Below are 14,705 nucleotides of genomic sequence, written 5' to 3' on the forward strand. Positions count from 1 at the left end.
TTGGATTCTCGACGCGAGCGCGCGCCGATCACTCAAAGCATAACCCGTACCCGTACCTGATTATTTATTTTGAGTGTTATTCGTATACCCTCTGTTTACGTGTACGTGTGTGTGACTGTGTGTGTGTGTGTTAGTGCCTGCATACATATTTGACTTGTGATTAAAAGTCAGTTGACCATCGACAAGATCATCAACTCTTGATCATCGTGACCTTTAGCAAAGTCTAAAACAAGCGCCAATCGATATGAGGGAAATTGTGCATCTACAGGCTGGCCAATGCGGCAATCAAATCGGTTCAAAGGTGCGTATAATTAATATTCAATTAATGTATTTGACGCCCCCTTGGGCCCAAAGTACATGTGCTCTTTTTGTTTCTTTTCTATTTTTTCACCATATTCCTAACCTCACATGTTTAATTATAAAACAGAATGAACTAAATGCGCTCACGCTCACAGCGTGTCGCTATCTCACCGTCTCCCTCGCGCCGGGGGAGAAGAGTGCTCTCTGTTTGGACTGCTCTCTGGTTTAGATTATTGTGTGTTGTTGTCGGCAGTGGATATTAAAAGAGGTGGCGCTTTGGGGGAAACTATAAAACTGCAAACAATACATCAACTGACGCAACTAAGCGAACAGAAAGTTGAAATTTTTTGTTCAGTTTTTCATATCTTATCATGCTAATGATATCAGCTGCCAGAACTTAATACATTTTAAAGCATTAAACTGTCATAGCCAAATAGGAAACTAAGCCCAATGTCCACTTCTAGTGCTTAAATAGAAATTTGCTTTTTCTTCTCTTTTTTTGTGGTAACTTTCAAGTGGAACTTGTAGCAAGATGTGAATCAGTTAATCTGAAGGCTTGTTGTTGATCTTGAATCTGCTTAGCATAGCTAATTTACAATTGTAATGGATATACACACAAGGCTTTTTGGCCAACAGTTTAACGGCGTTTATGTATTTCAACACTTTTACGAAGGTTTTATTGCCAACAGTTAAAGTTTTTTATTTTTATAGAGCACAGCTAAGATCTCTGATTCCAGCTTTCAGCCATTTGCCCTTTACACTTGACTAAATTTACAGCAAACTCGTTGTTTTATGTTTTCTCTACGCTCATTTCTGAACAACATGAGTTAATTGAGTAAATTCGTTTAGTGGAGAATTCTCTATACAACACATAATTAAGAGCTGCACGAATTTGTTTTGTATCTTTCGGTTCATCAATTGTAACTTTGATTGTTCAGTGTTCAGTGTTTTCGATGACGCATTCAACATAGTTTTCTTGATCTTTCTCTCTCTCTCTCTATCTATCTTTGCCTTGAGTACAGGTTCTTATCAAGCTCACTTTGTAGTTAGCCAAGTGCCGGTCTCCCGCCCTCCCCCTCTAACACCTTTCCACCGTGTACAGCTGAGTGTAATCAGCATGTTTACAATTTACGGGTACATAAGATGAAGTCATAAATATTTAAGTGTTCATATCGCGCATAGACAAAAATAGGCATTACATACGATGTTGAGTTATGTCGCATCGACCCACTTTACGCTGACAAAAGCTGCTCACTTTTGCACTCCAAAATGCCGCATGCTTGCAGCCAATTAAAGGCATTGAAATGAAAACATTACGTTACTTTATTCTAGGCCTCGCCCATCCCAAAACATAGAAATAAAAAAAAAAAAATGAAATCTCCCCAACTCGGTGCCCCATTCTAAGCTAATTTAGCGCATTAATGTTAACTCGCACAATTTACCCCACCATGGAAAATCCAGAGAAAAGCACCAACAACGCAGTCGTTGACGTTTGACACAGTTTTTTTTTTATATTTTTCTCTTCTTTTTTTTTGTTTTTGTTTCTTCTTTTCCCAGCGCCGTTTTCTCCACACATTACCCCATCTGCATATTTGGTTTCATTTTGCTGTTGTTGTTGCTTTTGCTTTTTCCCTGACTCGACTTTTTACACGCTTTTCCACTTCAATTTTATGTAAACATATTTTAAAGCTCTTTTTTGCGTGTTACCAAGTTAATTAGGCCGCACTTTACAATGACAAAGCCATGGCCTATCCCATCACATTTTTTTATGTTCCCATTTCACTTACATTACATTAGTGTTTTGTTGTGCTTTATTCCACGAAGGATCAGCTCATATTTTTCAAGTTTATGCACAGTTGTTGTATGACACATCTGATTAACAAAAAAACCTCCTCCTAGCCTTTGGTTGTTGGCATTAAATTTTACTGTAATAATATCATCGAGCATATTTCGCTTGAAGCATTATTTATTTATTTACATATAAATTTTGCTCATGTTCAGTCGATATTATTTTGTAATTTAATTGAATGTCCATTTCTGATTAATTGGCTGTCAGTGTGAATTATTGTTTGTACGCTAAAATAAATAAATAATAAATATGCAAAAGTGCATGCGTCGCACAAAAATAAGCTCGCTAAATAGACAAATTTATGCACAGCAGCAAAAGCATAGTTTTTACCCATAAAATTCACTCTCTTTTTTTTGTTATATACGAATACGTATTTATATTTTAAATCAATTGCTCTGGTGATAAAGAAACAACGGAAAAATTGGAGCAGAAAAAAAAATTGAAATCAGCTTTCAATGCTGATTTTCCCAAAATATATGAAAAAAAAACGTTGTCAAATGGTTTTAAATCATAAATTAATAGAATGAGATTGTTGAATAAATAAGGCCAACGAGTTTATGAACCAAAGTGGACTATTTTTGTTCGATTTAGCGAATATTATCATAAATAAAATATTGCATGTTAACACTTTAAGAAGCTTTTGCAAACGTGTTTAATCTCATTTGCATGAACGTTAAGTTTTTCACTCGATGTCAATTGAATTCCAGATTAAAGTCATTTTATATATATTTAAGAAGCATTTCTTTAATCCCATTTATATTCCTTCGACTCTTCCATCATATTTGACGGTTTTATTCACTTTAAGGGAGCATCCTTCATGCATTTCTAATTCCATATATCAACCCCCTTGAGGTCGTTTATTTGCAGACACATTTTGCGCTTTAATTTTGCAATATGGCCGTAAGTCTTCCTGCACAGAAATTGATCACACACACACACACACACAGACGAACACATTTAGGCGTGCATAAAACTCATGCTTGGATATTTCGCAACGGCCTGCAGCGAACGCTTTTTTCATTATTTATATAAACCTAATTTTCCCTAAATCATTTTGTGAACAATAACAGGGAAAATCTATTTACGGCATGCCGTCTTCGCCCTTAATTCAAACACTGTCCTCCAACCCTGCCACCAAAAATGCGAAACGATGGCAGCATGCAAGCAAAGAACCAAGGAAATGGATATGAGAAAAGAGTATGGAAAAAAGTGTGGAGCAAAATTTATAGACGAGTGCAACGATGTCATGCTTTAAGCGATATACCAACAGACAAGACTAGAAGACTTGCAGATACTCTGTTTAGAGAATCTTAACTGTTGGCTTCACTTTCTTCTATATACTGATACTAAGAGAATCTTTAGAGAATCTTAGAGAATCTTTACTGTTGGCTTCACTTTCTTCTATATACTCTACTCCCTCAATAACCAGGGTATCACAATGCCAAAACGCAAGCAACGGACAATAAAATTAAAGAGTTTGAAAAGCCAGCGAAAGCAAAGGAGCCAACATGGCGTATACGCTATGCAAATGTGGGCGTGTGTTTGTGTTTGTGAGCTATGTGCACCGCCTTAGGATACATTTATTTAGCTTTAGCTTTAGCTTACAAGTATAATAGCAAGGCATCATCGCAACGCCAAAAATAATGCACAAAATTGAATTATCGATAACGTTGGCAACTATCGCAGCTATAATTTCTTTATGGTTACACGTTGCACACGAACAACAACACAAAAAAAATGGATAAGGCAATGCCATGGTTGGCATGTGGTTCATGTTGTTGGTCTGACAGGTTAGTGGCGTTGTTGTCGTTGTCGTTGTCGTGGTTGTTAATGCTGTTGATGGTATGCAAATGCACTATACGAGAGTTTTGTCGGTGTGCCTTTGACGATAACGATGATGATGATGAAAACAACAAGCGACCTTTGATAACTTTATTGGCATATACATACATATCAATGACCAAAGGACTTATGTGAAAGGAACTGAATATGAATAAAAGAAGTTACATTTGAATTCAACTCGGTTTTTTTAAGCTACTAAAGAGCTTTTTTAAGCTGAGCTTAATACTTAAGCTATATAATATTGAATACCTTATCTCTTGACCTTTGAATGCAAAGGTCTTTTCTTTACCAACTCTTTACCTATACTATCTAATACCTAATCATCTCTTCACACTAAGTTTAAAACCTAAACTATCATATATTTAATACCTAATCATCTCTTTTCATTTGACTTTGCTTTAGCAACTCAAGAGATATTTTACGCTAACTTTAATAGCTAAACTATCATTTATTGTATTACATGCACATTCTTTTTTTTAAAGAACTTTTGCACCTGTAAAAGTATGCAAATAAATATATTTTGTAATAGTAAAACACACAACAACCAAAGCGTTAAAATATACAATTTTGGAAAATCATTTTCAATTTACATAAAAATACGTTTATGCATACAAAATGAAGTTTACACAAAATGCCACACCCACTGCGTGCCCTAGCTCTAAAAAATAGTAAAGGGCGGACGCACATCTCGCGGCTGCATCGCTTCGTTGCACAAACTGATTATGAATAAACAACACGCGCATTTTTTAAATAAATATTACATATTATCCCCCCCTTACTCTTCTTTCTTTCGCTCTCTTTTTGAGCTTCGATACACCCGAATGCTGCCACATGCAAATTTGCTGCCACATGCATGAGTTCAAGATGCTTTAGTTTCACATTAGCAGCAGAGAGAACTGAGAGCAAAGAGAATGTGTGTGTTGCACATGATTTGGCGTACACAGCTGTCTTGTTGCAGCAAAAACAAACAAACACAACCACAACCCCATAAGTGCAACACTTGTGGCCATAGATAAGCCGCTTGCAACACCACTGTGCCACAACCTGGCTAACGGCAGACACAGTCGATGTCGACGCCGATGGTCGACAGTCGACAAACGGCTGGGAGGCTTTTTGTTACTTATTTATTTAACACTTTTAAAAAGCATTCCACTCTTTTGCTTATTAATTTCTCATGTTGCCTCTTAATGCATCGGCCGCGTTGCAACCTTTGCAACCTCTGTTGAAAGCTGCCCAACGATGCCACCTCTTGACATTCGAGTCGAGCCGAGCCCTGGCATATGTTTCATTATCATTATCATTGTTATTTCCGTTTTTTTCCAGCATTCGTTTGTTTTTTGTGCATTTTCAATTACTTTGGTAATTTTATATTATTGAAATTGCATGCCACAAATTGTAATTATGCTTTGCCCCATTCCGACAATACGCACTCAGAGAAAGAGAGAGTTCTACCTGAAATATGTTGCGCTTTTGTAATCTGGTATTTACGAAATAAATAAAGCAATAATATGTTCGACAAAATGCGGAACGACGAGACTAATATCCTTGATTATGTTTTATGTTGTATATTAGGTAGAAAATAGTAAATAAAAATACTGAATAAGTGCTGAATACTAATAAATATATATAAATTGGAAAAGTAACTAATCATTTTTATTATATTTGTTGTCGTTACAAATAAACAACGTAGCCCAATTGTTTAGGTAGAAAATACTTTTAAAAAAGTATTATAAAAATACTAAATAAATACTAATACATATATACAAATTGGATAATTAATGTATAATTTGTGATACTTTTGAAAATGAATATATTAAAAAAAAATCCTAAACAAATTTTAACTACTAAATACTAATAAATATAAATATTATTGAATAGTTCTTAATAATAATACTTTTTGTTGTCGTTACCAATGAACAACAAATATATTTTGTTTAGGTAGAAAATACTAAATATTCATAAATATATAAATTGGAAATTAATGATGTGTAGTACTTTTGTTGTCTATACACATGAAGAACAAAAATACTAAATAAACACTAAATACTTATACATACATATATACAAATTGGAGCATTAATGAATAATATTACTTTTGAACAATAAATATACAAAATTGCTAAACAAATACTAAATAACTACTAAATACTACTACTATATATGTGATTGAAAAATACTAAATAATTTGTGATACTTTTTGTTGTGGTTACCAATAAATATCATTTTTTAGGTTGAAGATACTAAAAAAATACTAAAAATACTAAATATTAATAAATATATAAATAGGAAAATACATTAATATTTTGTAGTACTTTTGTTGTCTAAACGCATGAAGAATAAAATACTAAATTAATACTAAATACTAATAAGTAATGAATAATTTATAGTACTTTTGTTGTCATTACCAATGAACATCAATTTGTTTCCATATGCAACTCCTTTTCAAGCAATTTGTTATATCGAGGGTATGCAAAACGTGTCGCGCAAAAAAAATATAAAAGTATAAAGCTGAAAATACATTTAAAGCTTTCAGGTTTAATTCGGTCTGCATTCTGGTAATTGCACACAAATACCCGTAGTGAGTGGCCAACGTGCAACGTGCAACGCCTGGAGCCTGGGAGAGCGTGTAAATTATGCATGCAATTGTATTGGCAATTACACATTTCCATTTTAGTCTTGCGCCGGTTTTGCGAAAGCGGCGATAAGCAGGCAACAGAAAATAACTTTGAGCCGGGCTCGCAGAGGCGAGATAATGCTGACAGATATTAACCACATGCTGTGTGCGATAGTATGCTGAATTTATTGCATAGCGAAACATAATTAACAAAAACAAATCATGGTAAATGCAAATGGGCAAAATACAAAAACAAAAACAATACAACAACAACAAAAATAACAAGAGAAAAGAATGTAGAGAAAAATAATAATCAAGATTTGTTTTCGGTTTTCCGTTTTTCACATTTTGGTTACGGCTTTTGTTTTGTTTTATTTGCGTAAAATGCGTTGACAAATTGTGCAACCAAACAAGCCAAATGGAATTCCAAAATAAACAAGGTGCGAGAGCGTCATCAAGCAATAAAACAGAGAAAGAGACAAGGGCCAGAGAGAGACAGAGAGAGAGCGAGAGGGAAGGAAACCTCATTAAAAACCAAATGCGGTCAAAATATTTATCATTTATATATAATCACAAACACACGCTCACACAAATCGCATATGCGACTGTGTGTATCCTTGAAAAATTGGCATCGGTTTTATAATTTATCGCAGGTGAGCAACACACACAATTTTGGCACTAAAGATAGAACCAACCAACCGCCAACTAAACCACAAATAACCAAATGTCCAAAGCGAAATAATTGATCAGCCATAACATTAACAGTTGTTTAGAGCAGCAAATCTATTTGCATTTCTATCGAATTCCATGCGGCCAATTATTTATATTTATCACCTGTGATGGAAAACCATAATTCATAAATGGTCACATAAAAACCAAAAAAAAAAAAGAATAAACATATTTGTTATACAAATTAAGCATTATGGAAATGTTGACTAACAAATCATCTACCAAAATGCAAATAAAATTTTCAATTAGTCAATAAATTTACAATTTTTTGCATAAAAGTTTCTAATTAAAATAAAAAGAATTTGACAATAAATCCTTTATAATACGGCAATTAATACTAATAAAAATATGGAAAAAGTGAAACAATAAATTGTTAAAGTTTCGTATAAAAGATTCTAATTAAAATAATATTTTATTGATAAGCGAAACACTTTTAGAATCACCAATGATTTGACAAATAAATATTCCATTATACGGAAATAAAAGAAATTTAAAAAAATAATATTTCATTGCTAAACTGAAACCACTTTTAGAATCAACATAGATTTGGCAAATGAATTTTTTAAAATAATAAATTTTCAATCAGACAAAATATCTTATAAAATTAAAATAAAAGTATATAACACGCACCAACTCCTTAACGACTACCCTTAGCATATTAAAAAATAAAACAATGAACAATAAGAGCCATAAAAAATGATTACAAATTATATTCCAAACAGCAATTTAACAATGTTATCGTCGACATTGCAGAATGAAAGTCACTGAGAAATTGACCTTAAATAATGCCTGCTGATATTTGATATTCATGTCGCTTATCTGATGCACTCTCCGTTGATTTAATGACATTTTCAGTCATTAAACTGTACAAAAATAAATTTTATACACAACAAAAACACAAAAAAAAAAACAACAAAATAAACGCATTTTGCAAGCTTATTTGCGTTAATAGCCAGCAGTTATTTATTTCATTTCGCAACCGCGAGGGAAGAGAGATTGAAAAAGCTGACTGAAATATCAATTGTATGGAGAAAAACTCTTTACATGGACCACAACAACGTACTTATTTACATGACACATACAAAACCACGCTGATATCATGACAATGGAATTAGGCAAAAAAAAAAAACACGGAGACAACAAAGCAAAATATGTAAACAGCTGCTGATTTTTTGTTGTGGAAATTTATTGGAAAATCATGAGCTCTCAAAACAAAAGCAATTTAAGAACTAGCAATTAATATGTACATCATCTTTAAACAGTTAATGAAATTTATATCACTATTAATATTTAAGTTTGATTTGCAGTCGAAACTATACGAAATAATTCGTTTAGATGGAGAGAGGTCAATTTGAATGTACAAATACGCATCAAACTATTTGCGTATTTGCTTTACAATTTGTTTAGCTCACCTTTTGCTTGCTAGTTGCTGGTTGCTGGTTGCTGCCACACATGCTGCATGTGCCACTTGGAGTGGTTGGGGCCAGCACTTGATGTTTAACGCCACATGAGCCAACATCAGACTCCCAGTGTATGTCTGTGTGTGTGTGTGTACACTTCCTGCCCTGACGCTGTTTATTTATTTAGCTATTGCCGAAACATACTTCAATGTGTATGAAGTTCATATCACTTGCCACATAAATATTATTATTATTACTCTCTCTCTCTCTCTCTCTCTCTCTCTCTCTCTCTCTCTCTCTCTCTCTCTCTCTCTCTCTCTCTCTCTCTCTCTCACTCACCATCGCCTTGGTGCGAAGCATATGAATAAGTACTCCACGGCAAATGATAAAGTGCAAGACGGAGTCATTTCTAAGGCTCTAAAAACATATTTTGCGACATGCAAAATGATAGCAAATACTTTGGCCATTAGTAAATATTATTGTTTGCCACTCGCTCCAGCACTTCACCGAGATCTTTCACCCTACAGAATACCTGACGCAAAAATACTCCATCAACGCTTTCCCTCGAAAGTCAACACAAATCTATGCAAATGTGTCTTGTGATCTGGCCAGCTGTGCTCCAGCTCCAAGCACGCACAATCAAATGGCGGCAATAGCTGCTGGGGATTGAGAGAAATGGAAGGGGAATGACAATGTGCTGGTTACCCGTAATATTAATATTTACCTCGATATACGCAGCACAGCAACAACAACAACGACAACAATATAATCGTGGCTGTCACAACACAAGCTGCACATTAGTTAAATCAATAGCAGGCCGACCGACCAAATAAGTATACTATAAATATTTACATATCTAAATCGACAATTATTGAAATCTCAATTGAAATTGTTTGTCAGCCGCGTTCATACCTGCCCATCAACATTTATGTGTGTGTCTGTGTGTGTGTGCACAATTTCGTTTGGAATGTTACAAAAAAAAACAATTCGACAAAAGCAAATTTCTGCTGCCTGTTTGTTTTTATTTGGTTAAAGCCAAAAAGCAAATTGCTTTAATATTTAAAAACACAATCGCAATGAAAGAAAACGTTTTAAATTATTCAAGAATTTGCAATCAATTTAGTTTCTATTATTATGCGAATTAAGCAGTTGATCTTTAAATCAAATTGTTGTGGCATCAAAAGGAAAAATAATTAAAATATTGTCAATCAAATTAAAAAAAAGAACTTCAATTCCATTTCCATGAATAGTTGAATATTATTTCCGCAAGTTACGACAATTAAAACATATGCAATCAATTTCGAAAAGAATGCCAAAAATAAATATTAAGATGATTACAGTCTTATGAATAGTTCATCTCTTTACGATTGCAATTAGTAGTTGAACAATGAAATGAATTCTTTTGCCAACAAACAGTTTGACGATGAAATGAATCTTTATTCAATTATTTCCAAAAAGGGGTAGAAATGCATTTCGAATGTCAGCTGCATGAAAAACCAATGCGCATTTATGTTTAATAAAAAAAAACAATATAACAGCAGTAGCATCAGCAGCACTAACAACAACAACAACGATGATAATAATACAACAATTGTGCAAGCAATGCGCTGATAATGACAATTAGTGGCCACATTTAAATTGATGCACTTGATGAGAAATGCAATTGCAAATGCAGCTGCTGCACACACACACAGAAACGCACTCACATACATTTGCGCACTCACACACACATAGACAAAGGGTAATTTACGGTATATGCATTCGGGTAAAAATTACATTTTTTTTGCTGGTGAACCGAGCTCGCCTCGAAATTCACACGTTCCGTCAAATTGAGCGCATTCCTCTATCCATGTGTGTGTTTGTGAGTGTGTGTGTATGTGTGAGACCCATTCACACACACACAAATACACACACAGTCATGACTATAAATTGCGAGAGCTGTAGCAATTGATTCATAGCGACGAATTGCATAATTATACCTGGGCTACGCGACGAGGTCAGCCCCAAAAAGTATGCTATGAAATTTGATTGCACTAAACTGTCGCCCCACGACATAAAGCATAAAGCATACAAGCATAAAGGGTTACTCCACATATAGAGAACATTTCCGGGGCCAGATCCTTTTAGTGTTATTACAAAATATACTTATACGTAACGAAACGAAACGAAGAGGGGGCGTGGCGTGACACGCGCCCAGTTGGCCGTTAGTGTAGTTTGGGGTACAATTCGTTATTTGCGACGCGCGCATATAAATTGCATTTTTGAGCAGCTCAGCCTGCGGCTACAGATGGTCAGGTTTGTGTGTGCCTTGTTTATAAAAGGTTTCAAATGCTTGGGGTTTTTCTCTTTATCTCTTTCGTTTCTTTTTTTTTTTCTTTTTTTTGTCGCATCAAAATGGTTTATGGCCAGCGGCTACAAAATGTCATCTATCGATGGCGGCCGTTAAGCATTGAGTGTGTTTTGCCATTTTTATTTTATTGCGGCTTATGACTGCGTTTTGACTGGCCAAAGAGACACACACACACTCTCTCTCTCTCTCTCTAACTGAGCAAAGCTCATTACGTTAATGGATGTCACACATACAAAAATATATTTGTATTCGTATTTGTTGCTCGACTGCTGAAATTAAAATAAATTGACTTAGTTCACAGCGCGCGCTTTGCATTTTAAACACATGCCACGCGCACGCAAATCGCCCGGCTTTTCAGGGCATTTGTAAATTGCCAAAGCGTTACAATCCTGTTTATTATTTTATAATTAGTTTCCCCAGTAACTTTCAATTAGAATTCAACTCGCCAAACACTAGACTGACATCTAAATCAAAATGTTGCGTATAAACGCCACCCTATGAAATATATTTATGCCAAAAAGTGCCTCTGGATTTGTTTTGAGATGCTTTTGCCAAGGGGCAAACGCGCATTAATGATATGCAGCGTATGGAATGTTAATTAGAAATGTATTTTTTGTGTTTGTAATTTATTCAAGTAATTGCGTATTTGATTATTGTGCAGCTCTTGATTATTATTTTTATTTTTTGTACATTACACATGGTTAAATGCCACTTATTTATTTAATTATGGATTTTAATTGCATTTTTTGTGCTACAGCATTCCGTTTCCAACTGCGCGTGTGTTCTGAATTCAATTAATCTATCATATTACAACTTTAATCAACTAAAGGATCTGTTCAACATTTGTGCTGGGCAAAATATCTTTCGCAATCTTTTTGCCATGATTTATTATTGTTGCAATTGCAATTGCAATTGCACATTTATGCGCTCTGTGTGCGCCCGCCGTGAGCACTAAAACGTCAAATTCAATATTCCAATTCAGTTGGCTGGCAATTTGGTGTTCATAGTCGCAGTCGCAGTCGCAATCGCAATCGCAGTCACAGGATACCCTCCAGTTAAATCTCCAGGGTGCGCTCTTTCGTTCGCTCTCTCTCTCTCAGTCCGTCATCCGGTGCGACATGCACTTCCGTTGCTTTGCGTAGCTCGCATCCTTTGCATCCTCAGCTAACACAAACTAAAATGTCCTTTTGTCTCAACTGAACAAAGCTGCATTCATTTGCCTTCTTTCGTTGCGTTGCGTTGCGTTTCGTTTCGTTTCTGGCCGCAATTAATTTATGCTCGTTTTTTTCTTTGCTTTTTTTGGTGTGTGGTCTCGACTTTGGCGACTTTGCCACTTGACTTTTGCTTGGCTGCTCACCGCCATCGTATTTCGGTTCTTCGTTTTTTTGTTTGAACGCTTTGAGAATTTTAATTTTGAATTTCTTTTAAGTGCGAGCCAATGTGCCGCTCTCGGCTCTTCACATTAAAACACAAAACCAAAAAAAAACCAAACGATGGCGCCACAAAATGGCAATGGCTGGTAAAATGGCGCCGCTTTGGTCAACGCACGTTGCCTTTTGTTTACTTTTAATTTGATCATTTTCTTCCTTGCCTCGTTTTTTTTTTTTTTTTTTTTTTGCTTGTGAAACTTCTCTAGTTTTCAACTTGTGCGCAATTTTGTAATTAAGCAATTTGACCGCAGCAAAAGTTTCACGCAAATGAAGGCAGCATAATTATTTTTTCCCTTCACTTTTTTTCTGTGTGTTATTGTTTTTTGATGGGTGCGAGTAAAAGTCAAAGAAAGGGCTGGGCTGGGCACTAGCACCCAGCTACTTTATTGTACCCACCTCAAACTGCTGACACAACGATGTCAGAAGCATGAGCTGATACCCTCAAAAACGTTAAACGGGCAGTCGGACAACTAGACAGCTAAACTCGACCCCTTCAACTCAACTTTGCCATCATTTATAACAACGGCGCTAAAAGTTTTCGTAATATACATATATAATATGCTCTCTATGTTTATGAAAGGAGCAAAAAAAGCATTTCTAAAAATACATCACCTGATAGGCAAATACTCTATATGATGGAGGTTGTAAGAATTTTGTTTTATGATAAGCTATACAACATTTTTGCAGCTCCTTCACATTTTTAAACTATTCAAAATACAATAATATTTTTATTTTATTCCATTTAATGCATTTTAGTAAATAATAATACTTAAATACTAAAAATAATACAAAATACTAACAATAATATTAAATACTCGAATACCAAATACTAAAAATACTAACAAAAATACCTTTTAAAGTATTTACATATTTTTAAAGTATTTACATTAAATTGCCAAGTATAATTTTATATACTTACATATATATTTTAAAACATTAAAAATTATTTGAAATTTTACACTTTGCTACATAATAATATTCACTTTTTCAGTTCTTACAAATTTGAAAAATATGTTTAAAAAATGTAAAATTATTTGTATTTTCACATAAAAGCTGCACACACCTTTTTTGAACAAAAGCAGTAAAAGCAGTCTTCCGCTTTGTTACCAAAGTAAAATGTCCTGTGGCAGAGTATGCAGAAAAGCAAAAATGAAAAAAGAAAGAAAAGTGTAGCACCCTTTTGGGAGCTGAGCTGGCACTCGATGCCAGGAGCAAGCAAACAGACCGAAAGTAGTCAAAAGAAAAACGCTTATCTGCAATTGGCTTGACTAAAATATACGAACGAAACATATTTAAATTTCCCCACAGGCAACAAGTGCCAGGACAACAACCAGGACGAAAGTCAGTCAACATGCGGGTGTCTCACACACACACGCACACACACAAGCAAGACTAACAAGCAAACAAACAAATACGAATACAAGTTGAAGCGTATGCAAATCAAAGTTATTGTCAGGCTAAAAGTGTCTACCGATGCGTACAATTGAGTGTCATATTTCCAGTTTGTTATGTATGCAAAAGGGAGCAGCAGCAGCAACTCGGCTAAAGCAGGGTTAATACACACACACACACACATCTCGGGCGAAAGGGAACTTTCATGCGAGGGACAACTTTTAGCAAGGCCAAACTCGAGTCAAAACTTTTGTCGGCCAGCTTCTAGCAGTAGTATTTTTGGCTTCGCTTTCTCCATGTGTCCATGTGCACATCTTGTTATCATTGTTGCGTGTCTAAAAGCCAATAGAGAAATAAAACTTTTCGCCAAACGGCAGCAGCAACAAAAGCAAACGTTTATGCTACGCCACGATTAACATAACAACAACTTATAAACGACAATCGCAACAAAAAAGAAGAACTGTATGCATACGATAGTGTGTGTAGTGGAGTGTGTGTGATGGTGTGTGTGTGTCTCAGCGCAATCAACGATTATCCAATTTGAAGTACACACTCCAACTTTTTACCTTTGACATTTATTATGTTATTTATACAGCATTTATAAAGCGAGTATGTTTAACAAAAAGTTATTTGTAAAAACATTTACTGAAGAGCACAGAAAGCTTAGATTAATTAAGTTACTTGTTTTATATTTTCGAAAAAGAAAATTAATATCTTGAAACAACATTTTTTTTAAATGTCTGCAACGTGACTTTTATTATGGTATTTATATAGTATTTTAAATTCAAATACTTATTGC

The 14,705-nt window shown here is 34.8% G+C and overlaps 1 protein-coding gene across 1 annotated transcript in view; it reads left to right on the forward strand.

Moving 5' to 3' along the window:
• Window positions 1-14,705, forward strand: part of LOC132784117 (tubulin beta chain) — a 25,839-nt gene continuing 11,134 nt past the window's right edge. The window contains exon 1 of the mRNA XM_060789522.1: window positions 1-301. Within this exon, the coding sequence (XP_060645505.1) occupies window positions 245-301 (57 nt within the window). The 5' untranslated portion in view covers window positions 1-244. The remainder of the gene's footprint in view (window positions 302-14,705) is intronic.

This window comes from Drosophila nasuta, chromosome 2R (assembly GCF_023558535.2).
Source record: "Drosophila nasuta strain 15112-1781.00 chromosome 2R, ASM2355853v1, whole genome shotgun sequence".
In the NCBI taxonomy this organism is placed as follows: domain Eukaryota; kingdom Metazoa; phylum Arthropoda; class Insecta; order Diptera; family Drosophilidae; genus Drosophila; species Drosophila nasuta.